Source organism: Acartia tonsa, chromosome 12, assembly GCF_053477335.1.
Source record: "Acartia tonsa isolate MP-2025a chromosome 12, ASM5347733v1, whole genome shotgun sequence".
Classification (NCBI taxonomy): Eukaryota; Metazoa; Arthropoda; class Copepoda; order Calanoida; family Acartiidae; genus Acartia; species Acartia tonsa.
In genome coordinates this window covers 43,844,516-43,870,156 of record NC_137271.1, presented here as the reverse complement: position 1 = coordinate 43,870,156, position 25,641 = coordinate 43,844,516, and the positions used below count along the sequence as shown (strand labels likewise).

The 25,641-nt window shown below is 31.9% G+C and overlaps 1 protein-coding gene across 1 annotated transcript in view; it reads left to right on the top strand.

Annotated features, from left to right (window-relative positions):
• Positions 1-25,641, top strand: part of LOC145333365 (cuticlin-1-like) — a 106,434-nt gene that overhangs the window by 15,351 nt on the left and 65,442 nt on the right. The window contains exons 3-4 of the mRNA XM_080178482.1: positions 3,311-3,404; positions 20,887-20,995. Of these exons, the coding sequence (XP_080034608.1) occupies positions 3,311-3,404; positions 20,887-20,995 (203 nt within the window). The remainder of the gene's footprint in view (positions 1-3,310; positions 3,405-20,886; positions 20,996-25,641) is intronic.

Here is a 25,641-nt window from a genome sequence, read left to right as displayed (position 1 = left end):
AAAATGATAGAGAGAATGCCTTGACAAAATAACTCTAAATCTTTCAAGTCGAACAACTCGACCTTTAATTTTCTTACTGTTTTGAATTTGGAATGTGATCTTTTTTATAATTAAAATTTTTTTATCTCAAATTTCTCTGAAAATTAAAATCTAGGAGTGTTCTTTTAGATGCTAAACATAAATTCTTTGTGGGGGCCTATTTGGGCTCAGTAATTGTGAATTACGACCATACAAACTTCATATACAATATTCTTCGCATTAGGGGGCATCGATTTTGATAATTCTGCCATGCAAAATGTGTTCAGTAATACTAATAGGATCTGTGTCTGTGTGTCTGTCTGTACCGAAAGATCTCGCTAACAACCCCTGAACCGATATAGTTCTCATTTACAGTGTAACTTCTCATATGTCCTAAGAAAGTTTTTTACTATTTGAGGGGGGGGGGGGGGTGGAAGTACCATTTCCCTCCCAAGAGAAATCGCACAAAAAAAATGACCTCACCCCAAACAGTTTACCTTTTATTAAGTAGGGGGTTTGACTCTCCCCCCCTCCAAATATGAAATACCCTTATATGCCTCTAAATATATTCTAGTTATTAATAAACTAATTAGATTATCAACCCAACTTTTATATAAAAATATAAGAAATCTCACATTTTTGTTGTAAAAATCTAAATCGACGTTCCCTATATGCATCATTTTTGTTTATGATTAAACCCCCCATGATGGTAGTTTATGTCATGAAGTAAAATATATTAACATAGCAAGACTAATCCTATTATATGAAGGATAATGTGTTTTTTTGCCTGTAGATTAACCGGTTGGGTTCTCCATTTTATGGAAGCTTTTTATAGGTCCCTGTATGGGGTTAGGCTATTTTCCTAACTTGCCCTTTTGACTACAGCCATTAGTACAGTTAAAAGTAGTCTCCCATTGTAAAACCTTAGGCTTTAACACTTCAAAACATTATCAGCATATGATTTTATAAGATTTGAAATAAACTTGACAAAGAACATGTCCTAACTTTTGTAATTTTTTTTTAACCCATTCGTGACAAGCTCCCAAAGTTCAAAGTTTTGATTCAACGGGGTTCAACAAATAGATTTTTTCAATAATTACACAACAGAATCCAAAAAGTAAGGTGTCAAATTAAAGATCTTACTATATTTTTGTTAATAATGGCAATTTGCTTCTTTATTTGTTGCGTTTTAGTACCTTAAAACCAACTTAATTTTAAAAAAAACTTAAATTGCTTAAATGAGGTCTACAAAAAAAAAGTCGATTGCATATCTAAATTGTATGGATCATTTTACATCTACTAGGTACTTACTAAAAGCACCGACTAGCTATTTAAAAAAATCACAAAAGTTAGGACACTTTCTTTCGAATAAACTTGACAAATTTTTAAAAATATATTAATGTTAAAGTTGTGTTTTTTTCACTTACTGATGCACAATACACTTACAGGCCTTTGATTGGACAGCAGTTGTCTGGAAGTCCTAACTAAGCAAGTTTTAAGTTGCACATGCACATGTTTAAGGAACAAGGGTAGATATGAAAGCAGAAGTTATTTTAATGTCTTAGATCATGGAAAGAAAACAAAGTAGCGGGTTTTGTCGTATTTGCACATTAGCCTTCTCAAACCTAACTTTACCTAAAATAACCTATCATAAGCTACTGTGAAAATACGACAAAACCCACTACATCGTTTTCTTTCAATGATCCAGTGTGGTCCAGTCTCGAACCCCAAACCATCTTTTGTGATTAGCTTTTTTGTGTAAACACTTGTGTATGTAAATGTGACTCATCCAAAGGTTCTAATAAAACATTTAAACAAGATTCTGTGCCTTCAAAACAACCAATAACAACAGGAGGAGGTTAACTATTAATTGCCTCATACAGGCGAGGATCCTGTCCAAGGCACTCTAACGTCAGGCCTAACAACCCAGAATAACAAAGGGGAGCCAAATCTCTTTCTTCCAAACACCCTGGGTATTTGGTTAAGTAACACCCATCAGACAACCAACTCTTTGATTGCAGGACCTTTTTCTGAAAAGTCCAAATTGAGCAATTATTGTTAAATATAGACCTCTGAAGTTTTGTATGAAGATTTATTTTATGTTCTTAATACATTTTTAGGAGCTTTGCTACGCATCTTTTTATCTATTTACATTACATGTAAACATAGATCAAGTTTCATCAAATGGTATTTTAATGACAATTCTAGATATAAATTAATCCTTTGGTATGTAGTAAGATTTTGTTTCTCTTTTTTATTTGTACAAATCTGAGATAAAAGATTAAGGGACAGATAATGTAAAACTTTTTAGTAATTAAAATCTGAATTATTTTCATAATAAGCGCAGCATTAAAAACCAATCTTATTTCAAAGATTAGATGTAATCTGTAAACACTAGTGGATACACCCCTGTATGTACCCTAGGTCTACAGGTATCTCAAAGGTTTAATTTAATAGCTAAGAACCTGCCAAGGGATTCCCTTGTGGACTCTAACACATAAACATTATGGAAGAAGAGTAACTAACCTCCATTGTCTAATCTCTGTGTTCCAAACCTACTGTCATTACATTTTATTAATATGGGATACAGAACATAAAATAATATGTACAATAAACATAAAGGTCTTTAAATTATGAGGCGTCTAGAAGGGGGGTCTATCTATATCTACCTATCTGTATATCTATCTATCTATCTATCTATCTATCTATCTATCTATCTATCTATCTATCTATCTATCTATCTATCTATCTATCTATCTATCTATCTATCTATTTATCTATCTATCTATCTATCTATCTATCTATCTATCTATCTATCTATCTATCTATCTATCTATCTATCTATCTATCTATCTATCTATCTATCTATCTATCTATCTATCTATCTATCTATCTATCTATCTATCTATCTATCTATCTATCTATCTATCTATCTATCTATCTATCTATCTATCTATCTATCTATCTATCTATCTATCTATCTATCTATCTATCTATCTATCTATCTATCTATCTATCTATCTATCCATCTATCTATCTATCTATCTATCCATCTATCTATCTATCTATCTATCTATCTATCTATCTATCTATCTATCTATCTATCTATCTATCTATCTATCTATCTATCTATCTATCTATCTATCTATCTATCTATCTATCTATCTATGTATCTATCTATCTATCTATCTATCTATCTATCTATCTATCTATCTATCTATCTATCTATCTATCTATCTATCTATCTATCTATCTATCTATCTATCTATCTATCTATCTATCTATATTTCAGACAGTTATAAGTGTATCAAATGGTCAGTATGAAGAGATAGCAGAGCTTGCCAGAAGTAAGAGGCAACAACCATCAAATATGCCATCCATCATAGGTAGGACCTTTCTTTGGTCCAGTAAAATCTTTGGATTAAATTCGTAGCGAGACAAAGTGTTTCAAAAATCAGCCATGTGACGTCATAAAAATGAGGGAATTATCCATCTCCTTTTTAGGGGTTTCTTTCCCACTTCTCCTCTCTCTCTTCCTCATTTTTATGACGTCACCTGGCTGCTTTTTTGGACACTTTTTCCCGCTACTTAAATTCTTTATATAAAAAATTTTAAAGTATGACCTAACATAAATTCCAAAATCAAATGATTTTAAAGAAATACACACCATTTTTTCATGCAAGCGGCTACGCCTCCAGAGGCTTCTAGGGGCACATAAGTGAACAGGGGGTATTTTAACCCTCCACGTTTAGTTCTATTTTTTTTTAAGTAAAGAAAATATTTTTTAAGAGGGAAATTTTTTTTCAGTTGCTATTTCCCTTGGGAGGGTTATGAACTCCCCCTTGAGTTATAAGAAGCTTCACTGTAAATTAGAACTAAATCGGTACAATCACACACATTCATAGAGTATAGACACAAAGACATCCTGTTACGTAACTTTATAAAGTGCCTTAAAATTAGCCATGTGACGTCATAAAAATGATGAAGATGAGAAGAGAAATGGGAAAGAAAATCCCTAAAAAGAGATGGATAATCCCCCATTTTTATGACGTCAAATGGCTGCTTTCTGAGACACTTTGTTAAGTTACCCTGTTACTAGAGGCCTCTAGTGGCACTTTAAATTTTTATTTTTTTGGTTTCAAGTCTCTACGATACCTCTTTATGTTGCGTTAGAGTCTCCCTGTTTAGGAGAACCCGATCGGTTCAGCGGTTAGCGAGATCATTCGGTACAAACAGACATACAGACAAAGAGACAAACAAACATCCTGCTACTTTATTATAAGGATTATTTTTTATTTAAAGAGTGACATAAGTACGCATGTACATTGTACATACAATTAAAGAGAACTTGCACTATTAACAAGAATGACAACATCCAAAAAAGCAAAGCGCTGAAACGGTAGGACAAACGGACATTAACACTTGTATAGTGTCTGAACTGAATAATCAGAATATAAAAGTATAAGAGTCGATGCAAAATTGTAAATAAATTAGTTGAAAACTGCTTGATACAGAATAATGTTTATGGACATACTTACATTTTTAAGACTTAATTATAGAGTTGCTTCGCTTATAATATTGATAATATTGAACTTTGTTGTCCCAGGAATCAGTATACAAAAAATCAGATCAATCAGATAATTAGATCACATAAAAATTTGTTGTTAAAAAAGTAAAAAAAATCAACATGTTTAAAATAAACGTACGGACATTCTGGTAATGATTATAGAGTTGCTACGCTTTCTAAATCGTACCTAACTACTACAGGAATCACTATTTAGTTTCAAATCGATAGGACAATTCTAACATGCCTAAATTAACAAAAAAAAGCTATCCGTTACGGACGTACGAACGTTCGGACGTGCGGACGGACGGACCGACCCTGATTATAGAAAAGCTTCGCTTTAAAAAATGCAACATCAATTTTTCCAACACAACAGCAACAAGAAAACTTATGTTGTTTTCCCAACCACCACCACAACAATAATTGTACATTACACTATGTTCAGACATTGCCGCAGTTGTATCACATTGTCAGATCTATATAACCAAATTAACTAGTTATTAACTGAGTTATTGGAATTTACCTTCAAAAAATGCTATATTTTCTTTATTTATGTTTTGTTGTTTGCTTTTTAAAAGCGAAGCTTTCTTATAATTAGGGTCGGTCCGTCCGTACGTCCGTCCGTCCGTCCGTAACGGATAGCTTTTTTTCGTTAATTTAGGCATGTTAGAATTGTTCTATTGATTTCAAACTTTGCATGGTGATTCCTTTAGTAGTTAGGTACGATTTAAAAAGCGTAGCAACTCTATAATCATTACCAGAATGTCCGTACGTCCATTACGTCCATTTTAAACTTGTCGATTTTTTTACTTTTTTAACAACAAATTTTCATGTGATCTAATCATCCGATTGATCTGATTTTTGGTATATTAATTCCTGGGACAACGAAGCAACTCTATAATCAAGTCCTAAAAATGTAAGTATGTCCATAAACATTATCCTGTATCCAGCAGTTTTTTAACAAATTTACTTTCAATTTTGGTTCGACTCTTATACATTTATATTCTGATTATTCAGTTCTGACACTATACAAATGTTAATGTTCGTTTGTCCTACCGTTTCAGTGCTTCGCTTTTATGGATGTTGTCATCCTTGTTTTACTTATCTTTACCTAGTCAATAAGGTATATAAGTTTTCCGGAATTTTAAAGTTAGGGGGAGATTTGAAATCTGCATAAAATTTTGAGGATTTTTTATAAAATTCGTTTTTTCTATAATTCTTTATCTAAAAGCGGAAATGCGATTTAAGTTAATTAATTTTGGCATCTGTGATTGGTGGATTTAAAAAATCTGCGCTCTGATTGGATGGCGTACATCATTCAACCAATTAGAGCGCAGGTAGTTTAAAATCCACCTATCCTATTGGTCAAAATTAATTAACTTAAAATGCATTTCCGCTTTTAGATAAAGAATTATAGAAAAAACGAATTTTATAAAAAATCCTTAAAATTTGATGCAGATTTCAAATCTCCCCCTAACATTAAAATTCCGGAAAACTTATATATCTTACTAGTCAATTTAATTTTCCTGATTTTCAAGTGCAACTGATTTTTCTTGACCACCATATGTTGTTGATTTTAACTAGATTCTATGTGAATCAAAAGTGTTCAATCATTTTTGCAAATTTTTATACGTTTGATAAATGGTTTATCTAAAATAAATAATTTAATAACAATAAAAAGGCGAAAAAACATTTTTTCTTCAGCGAAGCTACTCTATCACTTAAATAGTTGTCAGTTTCTGGTATAGTTTTAAGCTATTTTTGTAAACCCTCTCGCTCAATTCGAATAAAGGCCCCCTAGAGGATAGGGACAAAGCAACTATAGTTTTAAGTAAATTTATTTATTTCAGTGTAATAAGAATAGAAAATGATGGGAATGTTCACAAAAAAATTCACCCGTATTTCTTGAATAGGAGCCGAGAAAATCATGTTTCCCCCACTTCGTATGTTGCGGACGGATAAACGGACAGATGGACGGACATTTGGAATTATAGAACAGCTTTGCTACAAAAAAATAAGATGGAAATGTTTTTCATTATTTGAAACTTTTTATTTTAACTGCTGTTTTCTATGAACACATTTAAAATTGTCCTGTGCCTTAATTTTGTTATTGTCATCTTGGTCTTGAACATAATTCTATATCTTTCTTTACCAAAAATAAGGATAACCATACTGTATAATTACAGGTTTGGATATCATAAAATTGTACAGCCAAAAGTATACTATACAGTTGTTCATGTTTTTGCAATGAAATTACAAATATAAATCCCTTTATAAATTTATTTTTTTATTATTTGGATCCTACTACAAATCATTTACTCTAATAAAGTGAAACTTGTAGCGGGCTAAAATAACGATCCCCCTCATCCCCACCTTTACCAAATATCATCTTCTCCTATTGGATGATCGAACTGACCAATAAATGATAGGGAAAATAGCAAACTAAATTGAAGACAATTTTCACAAGTCATAATATCCACGTATATACTACATACATTCCTAAGTATTTGCTAGATCTAAATTTGGCGGGATACTGGATATCCGGCTGGTTTCTAATGCTGGATATCCGATATCCGGCCGTATAACTGTTCAACGCCGGATATCCGGCAAATTAGAGGATATTTGGCCGGATAACAGGCATAAGAAATCAGCTAGATATCCAAGCAAATCCTACTATTTACCCTGACTTACCATTAAAGATGTATAATTTTTCTATTATGAGATACAAAAAAACAAGGATATGATTTATAAAATGTAAGCTCTAAAATACGATGGTGGAACAAACGAACACTTACACTTATTATTTATAACTTAAATTGATGAGTTAAAACAAAATTGTATGTAAATTTGTAGAAAAAACTGTTACTTTGTGTAGAATGTTATCCACTAATGAAAAAAATGAGTAGAGAAATTAATTTTTGAACAAAGGGGTAGGTAGGTTTTGTTAAAATATCGTAAACTTTGTGAGTTTTAAGTTAAAAACAGTAGTAGAACGATAAAAATTTATGTTAACTTAAATTTTTTTTGTCTATAGTTCTTTTCAATAAGGAATACACATATTTAATGAATGTTATCTTTCTACTACTGTTTTTTAAGCCTTCACAATCATACTGAACAATTTTCTCAATTCAACAACTTTTTTCTTATTTTTTCAAGCAAACATATATTCAAATTGCTTCCTTTATTCTTTTTTTTTTAAATATTGTTACAAATATTAGGGATACGATTCCAGATATAATAAACATTTTTCACTCCCAACTTTTTAAAGGTAGAAATATCAACTCCATTAATATATTCAGATAAGAAAAACTGTCATTTATATCAAGATGAAATAAAGCGTATCTTTGAAATATAATGTAAAGCAGGTAGAAAAGTAGAAGGCAGAGATACTTTTTCCTCGTATTCATTCGAAAACGATTAATATCCGGTGGATTAAAACCAGTTCCATCCATACGAAAAAATTATATCTAGAATCGTATTACATCCAGTTTTCTGCGATTTAAAAAATTTGGATGGATTTTTGTTTCTGATTCATCATATAGTGTAATAGATCTATTAGATTAAGTAAGAATATGATGAAATGCTAATAATCTCTATTAATCTATTAAAATTAACAGTTTAATTTTGCTGAAAAAATTATTAAATAATTTTTCTTGGTTTTACTGTAAAACAAAAATTTTGCAATGTTTTCCGCTTGAAGGAGTAATTTTGAAGATTTGACACTTCATAAACATTTCGTATTATGATACTAAAATTTGGAATAGCAAAATTTTTTATTGTACAATGTACTTGAATTAGATTGATGAAATTAATATAAAGTTACTACAGAAGGGGTAATGTTGTTGGAAATAATTAAGGGTGTAGGTAAATTTATGGAATGTTAAGTTGTTATGTCTACAAAATTTAACCAAATCATCCTTTTGGAATCATTAAAAAAATATTTGATATTTTAAGATATATAATATTTAAAATATTCAATAATACGATTAAAACCCTCATTTATTTAAAAAAAATATATTCTATCTAATAGATAATCATTAATAACCCGCGATAATTATTATATTGTTGTTTTGTATGATTTTTAAATAAAATGTTAATTTGAAGACCAGTGTCATGGGAGCTAATTTTCCAAGGAGTTTATACAATTCAACGTAAAAGAGAATTAGCATATTTAGTGATCATCAAGTTGCTTATTTAGTTTGTTATTGTTGCGCTATTTATTAAAAATTTAGACAAATATAAAAATTTGAGACAATTTATACATATAAATATTGAGTTATGTTAAAACAAGGATGACAACATCCATAAAAGCGAAGCTCTGAAACGGAAGGACAAACGAACATTAACATGTGTAGAGTGTCAGAACTGCTGTTTAAGGACATACTTACTTTTTTAGGACTTGATTATAGAGATGTTTCGATTATAACATTGTACTTTGTTGTCCTAGGAAACAGTATCCCAAAAATCAGATCAATTGGATAATTTTATAAAAAAAAATTTTAAAAAGTTAAAAATCATCATGTTTAAAATGGACGCACGAACATTCTGGTAACGAATATAGAGTTGCTACGCTTTCGAAATCATACCTAACTACTACATCAATCACCATGCAAAGTTTGAAATTGATAGGATCATTCTAACATGCCTAAATTACCGAAAAAAGCTATCCGTTCCGGAGGGACGTACAGACCCTAATTATAGAAAAGCTTCGCTTTTAAAAAGAATCAACATTAACAATTTGTTAAATTGGCTGGAGAGAAAAAACACTTTTAATTAAAAGGTTCAAAGTCAAATGCAATATCTCTATCAATTAGAATTAAAACGTGTATACTGTATATCACATTAAGGACAATTATGTCCACGAGAACTAATCTTTTTTTTAAGCGAAGCTTTTCTATAATTAGGGTCGGTCTGTCCGTCCGTCCGTACGTAACAGATAGCTTTTTTCGTTAATTTAGGCATGTTAGAATTGTCCTATTGATTTCAAACTTTGCATGATGATTTCTGTATTAGTTAGGTACGATTGAGAAAGCGAAGCAACCCTATAATCGGTACCAGAATGTCCGCACGTCCATTTTAAACATGTTTATTTTTAACTTTTTCAACAACAGTTTTGTATGTGATATTATCATCCGATTGATCTTATTTTTGGAGTATTGATTCCTATTACAATAAGGTACAATATCAAAAGCTAAGCATTTCTATAATCAAGTCCTAAAAATATCAGTAATAGTATGTCCTTAAACAGTATTCTGTATTTAAGAAGTTTTGCAACAAATTTACGTATAATTTTGTCAAAGCTTGTATATTTATATTTTGTATATTTAGTTTTGAAGCTCTACAAGATTTAATGTTCGTCTGTCATGCCGCTTCGCTTTCATGGATTTTTTCATCCTTGTTTACTGTATAATACTTAACTTTCCTTATTCTATTGTGTTGTTGATTTGATATTGGTGCGCGACCATAGGCGTCCAAGGGGGGGGGTAATGGGCCATTTGGCACCCCCAAAATTTTTTGAACAATACCCCCCCCCAAAAAAAATTACCCCTACCTTGGGGGTGCCGTAGGCACCCCCAACGATTTTGGGGGGGTATTTACCCCCCCCAAACCATTTGTAAATAAATGTTCTTTAAAAAAAAATTTTTTTGGGGGGGTATTTACCCCCCCCCAAATTGAATGTTCTTAAAAAAAATTTTACTGAAAAATTTTTTTTTTTTGGGGGGGAGGGAGTAATCCCCGCCCCCCCCCCTAAACCATCCCGGGGATCTATGATGTAATTGTAAAGCACTGAAGATTCCATAAAATAGATACCTAACTAAATTAAATATTTCATTAAATAATGAAAAAGAATTTCTATAGGCGATTTCTTTTGGGAGGATGTCAGGGTGTCTCAAAACTAGTTATAAAACTTACCAGGACCTATAAGACGCTTCACTTTAAAGTATAATCATATTGGTTCATTGGTTAGTGAGTTAATTATTGTATTTTTATGTTCTAAAGAATGAGATACTACTATATATTTGAATAGTAGTGGCGCCCTTAGCATCTAAGAACTCGTGTTTTCTAAAGGGTAAAAAGGGAGGAGAAAAATAGCCTAAAACCACTCAAAGGATTAACCTATAATAGTGTGGAACCATCATGGGATCTATGTGAAGCTTTCCTAAAAAGGAGAACTCAGTATTAAAAGTAATGAAATCTGAAGCTATAGTCAAATAAACCTTACTTACTACTTTATGTTATAGGATAGTACTTATTAACTTAATAGATTAGGTAGGTGCTTTTTTTACATAATTAAATTACCCCCCCCAAAAATTTTACCCCCGGGGTAAATTAGTTTGGGGGGGGTAATTACACCCCCAACAGATTTGGGGGGAGTATTTACCCCCCCCAACAGACTTTAGGGGGGGTAATTACCCCCTCCAATCAAATTTTACCCCCGGGGTAAAAATTTTGGGGGGGGGTAAAAAAAAATTTCGGCGCGCTTCGCGCGACATTTTACCCCCCCCAAACACGAATTACCCCCCCCCCTAAAATTTTTTACCCCCCCCCAAAAAAAAAAGCTTGGACGCCCCTGTGCGCGACATAAATGCAGGTAGAGAGGGAACATTGGACTGAAAATTTAACTAGTAATCAAAGTTTCATAAACATCTCTTCCCTTATTTGTTGACATAAAAACTTTGGGTACTTATATTAAATACTTAATGGTTGATTCAAATAACGGGTAGGTTTGTAAATTTATTTGCCATTGTCATATCCCTATGATCCCTGATAAAATTGACTATATTTAGCCCATGTCTACGGCCCCTTGGGGCCAGCAAAAAAGTCACAATCCATTATTAATCTATTCGCGGGGAACACAAAAAATATCTTTTCTCCACATAATTTGTAAAATACAATTTATTAGTATTCTTGTTTCTCTTATTATAAACTTGCATTCTGTATTCAAAGTTAGTTATCGGGGGGAAACGACAATGGAGTAATTTTAATCTACCAAAAGACAGTGTTTAGCTTTTACATATTAAAACTTAGAGGAAAATAAATGTAAAGTCAATTGTCAATTTTTTGTCAATTAGTCAATTTTTTGTCAATTATTTTATCCTTGTATCCCTTTAAAGTTGTCAGGGAAAAGGGAATGTGATTCTGACAAACAATTCTGAGTGAAAATTTCTCCCCAACCACCTTCCTTTTACCTCCCCTTCTTATCCACTTCCCTTTCAGCTACACCAAAAAAACAAAATTTACTCCAACAAATTATTTGATTTTCGGCCATTTTTAAATGAAATTAATTGGCTGAATAGCAGCCCCTGAAAGTTGTAAATTGTATTCAAAGCCAGAGGGGAGTTGACATTTGAAGATAAATTAATCCTTCAGTAATTCAATATCATATATTTACAAGGACTTTAATTTTGCTCTTAAAGTTTGGGGATAGATTAATTTACCATCAACTGTCCTATCTCTGTTTCTCTCTGAGTCAAAGTGATGAAATAAAATCATGTCTTGAGAAACGAATATGGGGAGAAATCAATCAGATAGTGTTATAATAGACAAATTTTAGAGTCATCAAGAATATCCTATTATAGCTCTGTAGCTTTAAGATTTTAACTACTGAAGTGATTTAGTTCTTCTTATCAGGGAAACTTCATACAGGTACCGGGAGGGTTTAGGCTATTTTATTTTTAGATTTAAGCAATTAGTGAGTGAAAAATAAGTTTTATCAAAATTTCAACTACAATATTCCTAATTTTACTGCTTAACTCGACTTTACCGTTGTTTATCATTCACTATGCTTAAAACGTATTTTTTTGTAAAATTATTCAAATAGCTTAACTCGAACCTTCCATTAGCTATTACTAAACTTCCTTAAAATTGTGTATAAAATGGTTTAGCTTTTGCGAGATCTTTCGGGACATACACAATTACAATATACTACTTTAAAGTTTACTAGTGGCTACGCCACTAGAGGCCCCTGGAGGCACTTGAGAGAAGAGGTGAGTCAAACTTTCCTTCACATTTAAGTCTTTAAAGAATAAGCAAGAAATTTTTTGAGCTTGAGGCTATTTTTCTTGGGAGGGTTAAGGTATATTCCCCCAAATTGTTGATAAACCTACCCACGACCTTAAGAAGCTTCACTGTAAAGGAGAACCATATCGGCCCATCCAGGGATCAGCTATATTTTTATATATGAAGATTGTCAGTTTTCTGAGTATGAGCACTCTAAATATTATTTATTATACTTCTATTATAAAATCAATCTATCACTTACATATGAGACTAAGTCTATTCAATCTTTGTGTATAAAATAGGCAGGAGGTCTACGTGTGTGTCATTTTGTAAGGAAAAGATCTCGCTAACTGCAGGGCTTTCCTACACAGCGAAAAGTTTTTATCTGTGGTAGAATACATCTACCCTCCCCAGATAAATAGAGCCACTAAATAATTACTACAACAGATCTATAGTATAGATGTATATACAGTAGACTGGCCCAAAAAAACATGAATTTTTAAATCTTTACCATATCAATTTGCGCATACCTTGAAGTTGTTACCGGCTCAAATGTAGACCTTTTAGTGAAAACTAGACCTCTCTACAGGGAAAATTGATCTCGAAATTTCAATCTTAAGCTTTTTATCAAAAACTTCATGATGAAAAAGTGTTTTTAATAAACTTCATGGCTCAACAGAAATTGTCGCCAATAAAGAGACAATTTATTTAAATAAAAAATTAAATGAAGGTAAAAAAAACATGTAATATAAGTATTCTCATATTCAACTTTTAAAAAAAAGCACACTAATAAAAAAATTAATATTGCAAAAAATAATTTGATTGTTTTTTATTAAACCAGGAATAAAGAGTAAGGCTTATCTTTAATTATTTTTCTTCAATGATTTTGCAGTATGAATTAGCTTTCCCAAATTATTGTAATTGTACATAAATAAATTTTTATACTTTCTTTCTTCATATGTTTATTCCTGGTGATTTTAATATCTTATTTCAATGTTTGTAAACAAACAGACAGAAAATTTGATGTTTTGCTTTATATCTGGTGTAAGGCTATATTAATTGGGGAAGAAAGAATGAAATTAAAAATGCATTTGATGAGATAGCGATAGATTTTTTCTTAAAGGGCGAATATAGGTTGAATATGATATGGGCTCAAAAAAAACGTGCAATTCCATAGATTATAAATAACTTAAAAATATTGACATATTCAATTGTATAAGTCTGTTTATAGCTTAAAACCTGTCAATCTCGAAGAAAATATTATGTAATTAGTGTGGTTCCCTAAGAACTCAAACACCCTAGCATCACACAAAGCGTCGTGGCAAGGTTGAATTAAAAAGCTTTCGTTAAATGATAGTCGTAATAACGTGGAAACCAATTAATCAAGGGTAAATATACCCTCCTTCTACCTTCATAAAATAAATTATTTAAAAGTTAAAAAAAACATCAAATAATGTAAAAAGTAAAAAAAAAATAATCGATAAATTTTCTTGGAGGAAGAATGATTTCAAATCCCTGTTTTTTTTGTGGCCGTGTGTGTGTGTGTTGAAAATGCGTACACAAGGGTTGTTTATATCATCATGAATTAATCAAAGATCTCTGTACAGAAAATAAACTTTAAGACGTATTATTTACCCTGTCAATACTCCTGACGCCCTTCTATGCAAATTATTTTTATGCTTTTTAAAAAATTAAATAAACTAGTATATAATCTAAAATAATAAACTTTTAAATTATCTTTTAAGGTGCGTGCCAATGTAATAGTCAATCAAACTTAAGCAAAATAGTAAAAAAAAAGTCTTGTAAAGGGCTAAAATAAACGATTTTGTCGGCAATCTCATTTTTTATATGTTCAATTGAAACAGAAAATTGCAAAATCTACTTAAGGATTTTTTTGAATTTTAAATTTGGCATAGATATTCTAAAAGTATGTAATGGCACCTTTGATATAAGCTCATATCATATCGAACCTATATTCGCCCTTTAAAATCAATTATAGGGCTAAAATCTACAAACAATACATAACCTATTTTACAATGCGCACATTGAAAAGCGATTTAGACCTTCATTTGGGCCACACTAATATACAGACAACTACCTACCTTGCTTTTTTAAAGACCTTTTCCGTCTGCTTCTATTTTCTGCTACTTGGCTGTGATAATATAAGCGACACCATTGGTTGATTTTCCATGACCCAATAGAAGGGTTACACAAGGTGGTTGCGGTGGGGAGATACAGTTATTTAACCCTTTCTCCCTCTAGTGTTTTACTCTAAAATTACTACCCATTGTAAAAATATAGGCTCAAATCCAATATGACCTATATAAAGACACCCAACAAAGTAGAACCAAATCAGCCGAACAGTTAGCGAGATCTTTTGGTACAAACACAGACACCATACCCCATTTATTTATAAGAATATGTAGAATTCACCGATTCCTAAAATGATTTAAAAAATCTTTGAAATGTAATATTTCGTAATATAGTTGTCTTTTTGGGATATCTTCTCAAGTCGTGAAAAGATTTTACAAAAAATAGGATATTTTTATGGCATACAGGAGTTGATAAATGGACGAATAGTTATTTATCGCAACTCATTGTAGACAGCAAATTTATTTATAGTGAAATAAAACTATTATTGATTCCAGTTTTGTTGTAACCTAGGGGCCGAAGGCCAAGGCTTACAAAACTAATTGTTGAACCAAATTAAAGATAAAAATTAAAACTATAATTACCAGTAACATTTCTGATAACTTCTGGTTTAAGAAAAAAGCTTCATGTATTGCAAAAAAACAAGTATAATTTGATGCAAATTAGCGTTGATTCTACTATCTCAGATAGAAATAGAAGGGATAGATAAATTAATGAATATTAATTTAAAAAATATTGATAGGTAGATGAAAAACAGATTAATGGATAGATGGATAAACTTAGCGAGAAAAAAAATGTTGACTGACATACATTTAAAGCAAGTTATAGAGTAGTTGCGCTACTTTATATAAAAATAACATATGTTGCGTCATTTGATAAAGGGCAACACTCATACATTAAAATGAAAGGGATATAATAATAAAAGAAAAAAAATTGTTCGATTTAAAATTTGAACAATCTAAAAAAAGATCCGTAGTTAAAAGTTGAAGATTTTATTTTTATTGTCCTTTCCCTCCTGGAAAATTTATAGCCAAAGAAAATTTAAAATGAAAAGGTGTGTTTATCTCATGTATACAAACATAAAAAATTTCAATGCATTATGTTCAATTTTTCTGTTTATTTACATTTTTTACCAAACATAACTCTAGGAAAGTTTTAATTTTTCATTTTTGAATTATAAAAGTTAATTTTGAAATTGCCAATCCCTGATGAACATGTGGTGCAATAAAAAAGGTAAATTAAAACAATGTTTCTTGTCTTCGATAGGCATTGTTAAGAAAAAAAATAATAAAATAAAAATTAATCATAATAGGTTATTGCCTCTTGAAGGCTTGGTGTAGCTTCGGGTTCTGGACCTCTCCGCGTACCTTGAAACATACCCCGCGTCTTATAATTGCGGTGTAAAGCATCCATTCGCGGGAGAATAATAACCATCCTTTTTATTGCACGACCTTTGTCTGAAAGTCGTAACAGTGCATAACAATGAGAGTTGCACATGTTTAAGGTCCAATGCATCCCCCTTCTCTCACCATGCATTTATGTCACGGTCCTAACATATCAGCAGTAGGTATAATTTTCAACGTCTCTAGCATGCCGCTTCTAAAAGTTTCATTCCTAACAAGGAATTTTGAAGGGTTATCTATAATTAAAAGTAGAACGATGCCTGTCTGTCCGTCTGTCCCTTAATAAGATCTCGGTAACCACTGAACCGCTTGGATTCTACTCATCAGGAAATATACCTACTGGTCCTTTGGTGGTTTTAGGCTATTTTCTTGGGGGGTGGGACACCCCCAACCCCCACAAAAAATAAAAAAATCCACCTTAATTTTTTAAAATCGATAATAATGGGGGCACCTCCATTTTTTATTACCACATGGGGCAAAGCCCCTAGAAGCTAGTGGCGAAGCTGCTAGTTTGCATTAAACTGTTAAACTACTTCACCAGAAAAACAATCTAACCTTCTCCAATAAAATATTCTTCAAAAAAGGAAAGACCTGTCACTTAAGCGGTTTACGAGATCTTATTGGACATCTATGCTTTTATAATTTAACTTTGTAAGGTGATTTAAGTGAAAGTTGCAGTGTCTAAAGAAATAAGCAGGTCAAGTTAGAACATTGTCATCAAGTATTAGATATTAATGAATTAGCTTTGGTAAGGAATGTCCGTCTGATTATTATCAATTAAAAGATATCAATGGATGTAAAATTGTGGTAGGGTGAAGCGTTTCAACCCTACAACGCGAGTTCGATTCAAAAGAGCCCCTAGCCTTTAAGGATTCTATCAATAAAGAACTACAAGTAGTTACTGTTAAAAAGATATATTTTAAACTGAATACATTTATAATAGGGTTACTAATTTATATACACAATAGATGATAAATAGGTTAGGTAGAAAGGGGTGCGGGGAGATGGGGCGGAGCCCCATTTCGGTGGACAGTAGAGGGGTAGGCTTCAGTAAGGGGAAGGTAGACATCTCCCGGAAAAGGGTAGGTTACTGGGGACTTGAGGGTGAGAGGGGCAGCGCCCCTCCCACTATCGGCGGTGTCCAATTTGACCGCTGCTTCTGATGTGTAGACAATGCCCAGAGGGGGCTGGGTAGAATGGTGATAAGCTGGGATTAGCGCTAGGGTGTGATTTGATAAGCCAAAGCATAGCATACTCTGCAAAAGGCTTGTCCGTATGCCGCCTACCACAGAATATTCGTTGATACTATGAAAGGGAAAAATTGTCGTCAGTTTATGTTGCTAAAATGGACATCACTTATTTCAGTTCATTCATTCAGTAGGAGACCTGTCTATAATTAGGGTCGGTCCGTCCGTCCGTCCGTAACGGATAGCCTTTTCCGTTAATTTAGGCATGTTAGAATTGTCCTATCGATTTCAAATTTTGCATGGTGATTCCTTTAGTAGTTAGGTACGATTTAGAAAGCGTAGCAACTCTATAATCATTACCAAAATGTCCGTACGTCCATTTTAAACATGTAGATTTTTTATTTTTTTAACAACAAATTTTTATGTGATCAAATCATCGGATTGATCTGATTTTTGGTATATTGATTCCTGGGACAACAAAGTATAATGTAATAAGTGAAGCAACTCTATAATCAAGCCCTAAAAATGTAAGTATGTCCATAAAAATCATCCTGTATCAAGCAGTTTTACAACAAATTTACTTACAATTTTGCTTTGACTCTTATAAATTTATATTATGATAATTAAGTTCTAACACTACACAAGTGTTAATGTCCGTTTGTCCTACCGTTTCAGTGCTTCGCTTTTATGGATGTTGTCATCCTTGTTTTTCCTACCACATATTAGTATTTTTACTGGCACAATTCAAAAGAATATAAAAATGTCTCTGGTTACAATTTTGTAATATAATTTTGCGGTACCCCCTCTCCCTCACTAATTTAAAACAAAATTTATAAAAAGGGGAGGATTTTTTCTTTCGTTATTACTTTAGTTTAGGTTAGGTTAGGTAATATTGGGTACTGGGTAGTCCCTCATGGTTAGGGCACCGCAGGTATAGGCCTGATAGGGTTAGTACCCCCAGCAGGGTTTAGGCATTGGAACAAAACACCTAATCCACATTTGTTTTTAAAAATAAAGGTGGGTTTTCAGAGCTCGATATGCACTTTGTGGGAAATCAGCCTTTTTCATACATAGACTTTCTGTGCAACCAAAATATTAAGATATATTTTTCTTTAGATGTCCCTTCCCTGGATCCATGAAAACTCCACCAAATGTTGTTCTTAATTATGTGTTCTAAATAAAGAAACAATGAAATGACCAATAAATAACAATTTTCGGATCGAGTTGGAATTACAAAAAAGTTTTTTTTAGAACTTTATGATCTAGAATAGCCAAGACTCTAATGGATCGAGTAGTTAAAGAAAATTATTACTTTTAAAGATTATTTGGAGGTTCCTTTTCATTGTTTTGGAACGTTTTCTGTACGTCCAACCAATAGCCCGCTACCAGTTTATAAAGTTAAAATCCTTATTTGTTATTATTGACTTGATACAAAATTTGTTTACAGCATCTAATAAAAAATTAATAATAAAATTATAAGGAATTCCTGTAATTGTTTAAATTTATTTTTGAATTAAGGAAATAAAAGCAGTAAAAAAAATTATATTTTTATTTACCAAAAAAAATATTTTCCTTGTTATTTTTCAGATTTAAAACTTTGGAAACACAAATAATAAGCGTCACCCTATTTGATTTTATTAAAAAAATTAACTATACCTACCATATATATTAGATTGATTATCTTTAACAAAAACAATCCTAACTAGCTAATCACTAAACAGATATTGCTCTCCTTTACAGTGTAGCTTCTCATAGGTCCTGGGAAGGTTTATAGCTATTTCGAGAGACGATTCTAGATATAGAAATCGCTAACATATACCAAAAATATTTTTAAGGTGTCACTAGGTTTCGACACTGTATGACTAAAAATAGACTAGACACCTTAAGGGTGCCAAAACCTTTTTTTTTAAAACTTCAATTGAAAGTGGGCGTGGTCAACTTCCGCCCCCACCCACCTTAAGGGCAACTAGGTTTTAGTAAATTTATGAATATTATTATTCATTAATTATGTTTATTACGAAAAACTTACCAGTGGGCTAGTGAGACTACCAATATATTTTGTTTAAGGCATAAACTTATTCTTTAGGGTATGTTTATTAAATTACTTATTTACAGTTTATACCCAATTTTCTGTGTCTTTAAGCATTGTAGAGCACGGGTAAAAAAAAGCAAGCCTGAAATTTTGCTAACATGTTATTGCTTCGCTACTTATTGGCATTATGTCCTCATTGAATTGAACAACTGGCAAATTTTGTAGTTATAATTACAGCTAAATTACTGTTGATTACTGTTTTATTAATGATTATAAGAAAAATATAATTATAAAAGACAATGATATAATTGCATAAACCAACAATAGTTTTATGGATTAAAAACTTATTTCATAATGATTTATAGTAACAACATGGGCCTATTGAACACAGAGACCCTCCACATCCTGTTATCTTAATTAAACTAGAGGCTACGCCCCTAGAGGCCTCTAGTGGCACTTAAATAATACGATACCTATCTATGTTGCTTTCAAGTGTCTACGATACCTTGCAATGTTGCGTTCAAGTCTCTTTTTTTGTGATTGCTCTTGGGAGGGTGGTAGTACCCTCCCCTAAAATATTTATAAACCTTCCCGGGACCTATGACAAGCTACCCTGTAAAGGAGAATCATATCGGTTCAGCGGTAAGCGAGATCCTTCGGTGCAAACATACAAACACACAGACAGACATCCTGTTACTTTAGTATAAGGATTAAAAATATGTAGGGGAGGGGGGTTAGTTTTTTTCCCACTGCGGTGCCCTAACTCTGCGGGATTATCCTATACCCAACAAAACCTAATCTAACCTCAGCTAAAGTGAAATACTAACAAACTAAAATCTGCTCCTAATTTTCAATTTGAGAAAGCCCAAATTGTATCAAAGGTCATCCATTTGACGTCATAAAAATGAGGGATTATCCATCTCTTTTTTATGGGTTTTCTTTCCCATGGAATGAGAATTATTTTTTTTACTGAGATAAATTAGGTAAAAAATATTACAGACTATAGATTATTTTTCTGCCTTTTGACGAAAAAAAGGCATTTCGTTTTTGTTTACGTTCAATTGGGCGTAATATTGTTTGTTTGTTTTATAATTATAACAGTAATGATTTATGACATAAGGGGTATTGTATTTTAAAAGTTATTATTAATTAATCTATTTCTATATTTTGTCATTAAAGTCAACTATTAACTTGATAATACATTATCATTATTTTACTATAGACTTTGAGGTATTCACTGGAATAATAAATACCTACCTTTTTTTTTAACAAAAACTGATATTTTAAGAATTATTAGGTCTACCTCGACATTCTACTTCAGTTTTTAAAGGAAAAATATAAAATTAATTGGAGAAGTTTCCAATGAGTGAAGTTGACAACCACCAAAATGTTAAGAAGCTGGTAAGGAACTTCGGTGTAAAGGATAACCATGTCTGTCCAACGGTTAGCGAGATCATTTGGAACAAATAGACAGACAGACATCCTGTTACTTTTATATAAGGATTCAGATTTGATAATTATATTTTTTAGATTTGGACGTGAGCTGTGAGAAAACGGGTATGACGGTGGACCTAACGTTCTCCGCCCCGTTTGACGGCATCGTGTTCTCGAAGGGGCACTACAGCAACCCTGCGTGCAGGTAGGACATAAATGCATGTCAGCCAGTGATTTCTTTGTATTAGTAGAACATTTCATACACAGATTTTATTAAAAATATTATATGTTGGAAAGAAAACGAAGTAGCGGGTTCCGTCGTATTTTCACAGTAGCTTTTCTCCTATTCTAGCCACTGCGGGGCCAATTTCTTAACCATGCGGGGTAGGCATTTACATTTACCTAACCTAACCAAAAATAACCTATTAAAAGCTACTGTGAAATATGACAAAACCAGTCACTTCGATTTCTTTCCATGATCCAAAATATTTATAATGTTTTATTTTAATTTAACTGATTCTTTGTCATATCAAATCACACAAATTGTTGACTGATTAGTTTATGTTTTGACTTTGACCAAATGACAAATAATAAAGACATTTTTTTTATATAAAATAGAGGGGTAGAGGTGACAATTGAATGTATATTTCAATCCCTCCCTCCCATTTCTTCTTAAACTAACTTCAGCCTTAGGTAACTTTAAAAATCCCTGTTTTGTTAGCCCAGGCCTTTGGTCTCTCGGAGCTGAAATGAAACTAATATTTTGTATTTTATTTCAAACGAAACAATTATCCTATTATATATTCTGCGCATTTGAGTTTATTTGAAAAAAAATATAAAGTCAAGGGTCTTAAAAAGTTCCAAATAACCCGTATAATTAAATGTGAAGTGGAATTGAGAGCAAAATGTTCAGAGTTCTACTAAGGTTTCCATTAAAAGTTTTCCATATTTTCTATTTAATTATCAATTTTAAAGCCAATTTTTAATTTATTTGATATCTAAGTTTTATTGAGTGCCCTAGAATTAACAAAAAAACCTTTGATTTGCAGTCTTTATAAAAATGTTTCTCTTAAAAAGTTTGTAAAACCTATATAAGGGGGAAGTGAGGATGTAAGTACACCCTCCATTTTCAATTTTAATTTTAAAAAGAAAAAGTTATAGAACTTCTTTTTTCTCGTTTAAGAGCCATTTTTTCTAGAGGAGTTGTATACCTGCCCTTTACCTATGATTAGCTTCATTGTAAAGGCATACCATATTGATTCAGCAATTGGTGAGATCCTTCGCTACACACATGGTCAGACAGACAGACACTCAGACAGAGAGTCATCCTGTTACTTTCATATAATGATTGACCTATCCCATGCCTGTTTGGTTTTCTTGGTTTCGGATTTCACATTCCATTAATGTGACATGCTTGCAGGGATAAAGGGATAAGCGTTTTTGAGTATAGCCGAGATAAACCATGAAAATTGTAAGTCGAAACATAGCTTCATGTTTTGAAACTTATAAAAGTACAACAGGCAAGCATGTTTTGGCCCATAAACAGGCACAGCTTAATAATATGTTCAACTTAGACCTTCAGATAAACATCGATCACGTAAAGTGTTAGTTATCTGAAACGGAACACTGATAGGATCAGCCTAGTTGATAACTTTTTGTTTTAACTTATCCCTTTTAACCATGAAAATAAAACGCCGGATTTTCTTTGAACATAGTTTAGTATTTAACCTATTAAAAGCTTCTTGCTTCACCTCTGCCCCAAAGGGTCAAACCACAGGGACAGGGTTATGGCACTTGAAGAAAAAGTACTTTGCCTCTAACCATCAAAATATTATTGCAGGGCTTCGCAACCGTGCATCAACCGCGAGTAAACTTTTTTAGGATAATTTTTCTTTTGGTATACCATAATCATATCAGGCGTTTAGCAAGATAATAAGAGGCGGATGAACTGTCAAACAATCATCTTTTAACTTCGTATTATCCTATTATATAAATTAGTAAGCTAATTTGTGTGTAGCGAAGGATCTCGCAAACCACTGAACCGATATTACATAAGTGAAGTTTCTTATAGGTCCAGTTAAAGTTTATAAATAAACTATTTTGGGGGAGAGTGTAAAATATAGGATTATAATAGGACTTCGTTAAAATGGTAAACTGTTGCTATATAAATTGTAATATATATAGATCAGTAGGAATGCCTAGATCCATATAAATATCATTTTAATATACAGCCAGTACTTACAGACAAAGGTTCTTGAATCTAACGGTTAGCAAGATCTCTAATGATCTACAAATTGATTCCTAAATAGAATTCAACCTTCAATTTAGGTTATTTTTTTCTGTCCATTAAACTTGACTTAGATATCAAACATTTTTATTGCAAAATTTTGTTTTAAAACTATTGCTGTTTAGAGCCTAAAGAAACGCGACAAGTATGAAGAAAGACTTTTTTGGACAATAGCATGGTATTTTTGGCATGATTTATGTTGAGAGCTTTTGCATGTTTTAACTGAGACAATACTTCTTAAAAACTTATAGTAGAAAATGAAAGCTTTTTTAAAAACTTTCACCCACATGAACCATACCTTTAATATTTGATTGAACCTTTCTACTATATTTGTTTTTAAGAGGCTATGTTTCATACTAAATAAGTACTGTTGTACTTTCATAAAATTGTATATATCCTTTAATTTCAAGGTACAATCTTAAACTTGTATTTTTAAAAACATTGTTTACAAAAATATAAAATCATTTACATTTTTCACCTTAACAACATTTAATTACACTAATGAATATTAAACACTCATGGAAATACGTTTGTCTTATGATTATGAATTATGATTAATTGTCTCTTTTTTACTTGGAATACACATCACTTGGAAAATAAGCGTATAAAAAGTTTATACGAGGAAATCCTTCCAATATTTTAGCTTTCATTTACAGTTTTCATGCTAACAACAATTAATTACTTTAAAGAATATTAAACACTCATGGAAATAAGTTTGTCTGTGAAAATGCAACAAAACCCAAAACTTTGTTTTCTTTCCATGATCCATTTTTTCTTTTGAATTATGATCAATTGTTTATTTTTCACTTGTAATACACAATACACATAACTTTGAAAATCAGTGTATAAAAAGTTTATACAAGGAAATCCTTCCAATATTTTAGCTTTCTCACTGCAAACTTTCTTGTGTCCTTCTTACGTAGTAACCAGTATAATGGCAGCATTGACTCCACAAGTCTTCCCATCTTCAATGTGAATAATATTATACAGTATTCAATTTGATCTTTGTAGTCTCCTGACAATCCTGTTGCAGTAATTATCTTGGCAATTGAAAAGAACAGAAAAAGGACAAGAAGAATTTTAAATCCTACTAGTCCTAAGCTGATATTGTCATTATCTTCATTTCTAACTTTAAAATCATTAACATTCATTGGCTGTGAAACAAACTTATTTGGCTCAACTATTTCATCATCTCTTTCATAGTTTGCCTGATCCAAACTGTGGATGGATTCTCTGCTGTCAACAGAAACAATATCCAATTCTGTGTCTTTCAGCGCTACTGCAGAAATTGTGTCAATGTCTAATGATACCTGTGATGGCCCTGCAGATTTTTGTGGACGTTTCCAAGCATCAAATATAACTGGTTTCATTCTAATCACATCTTCTTCACTTGAACTTGATTTTTTCTCACTTTCATGCTCAAAGATATCTTCAGTGTCTAGATTTTTATCAACTTCACTAGTGCCAGTGTCAACTTCCAAGTCATGCACTAAAATAACAACATCTTTATTTTCAACTTCAATTTGTCTTGCAGGAACTACAATATTGTTCCCCCTCAAAAATACCTTTCTTTTAAAAACTCTCCATTTGATAACTACTCTTGAAAGTATTTCAGCAAAAAGTGGCATAAAGAGAAAAATATCACCAAATTTACTAATTCCACCATAAGTTCCTATTTTAGATTCATCAATGTGAAGATTCAGGCTCACTCTAATAGTTTCAATGGAATTGTTGTCACACATTGTATTACGTTGCTGATAGAAAAAGACAAATCCATCTATTTGATGAATTACATTTACAATCCAGAACCACAAAGTCAAATGGTCATCTTCAAGCAGAAACATTAGACGAGGATATGCATTAAATAGTGCCCGTAAAGTTATTAGGATCATTATGCTGTAAAATGTAAGGTTTGCAAATCCATAACCATCATAGAGCATACAAATGACACTTGGAAACCTGTACAGTAGATCTAAGGTTGTTTCTGGAGCTAGATTAAGCAAAGATCTTCCACACATCCTTATTGTAATTGTTAAACCAAACGACAATACAATAATTTTCATTATGTAATGTAAAAAACTAGTTTTAGACTCAGGAATTGATTGATAATACTGATAAAGTATAACCAGACTGATGTCACTGATGACTGTCTTTACAATTTCTACTATACAACCGTAGACACTCGGATTCCAAGGGCTTATTTGGAGCCAAATGGCATACATCACTATCAATGATATTTCTTTTTTGTTCATGTTTTTAGTTGGTCTTATCTGGGTAATGGTTTCTAGTCAATTGACCAATTACAGAGAATTATTTTCTCTTTGGGATTTACATCAAATATAAATTGTATTGTTATGGAGAAGTGAATATCTTTGAATCCTTATTTATAAAAATAGTTAGACATAAAATATAAGGATATTTTATGAATTCAATATGCAAATACTAAAATAATTTTTACATTACGTAATTGTACAAAAATGTAATGTTGTCATGAGTTATCTTATTTTTCACTAAATTTGATTATTTTTTTTTGTATTTTTAGAAATACCCTCTATTTGATCTCA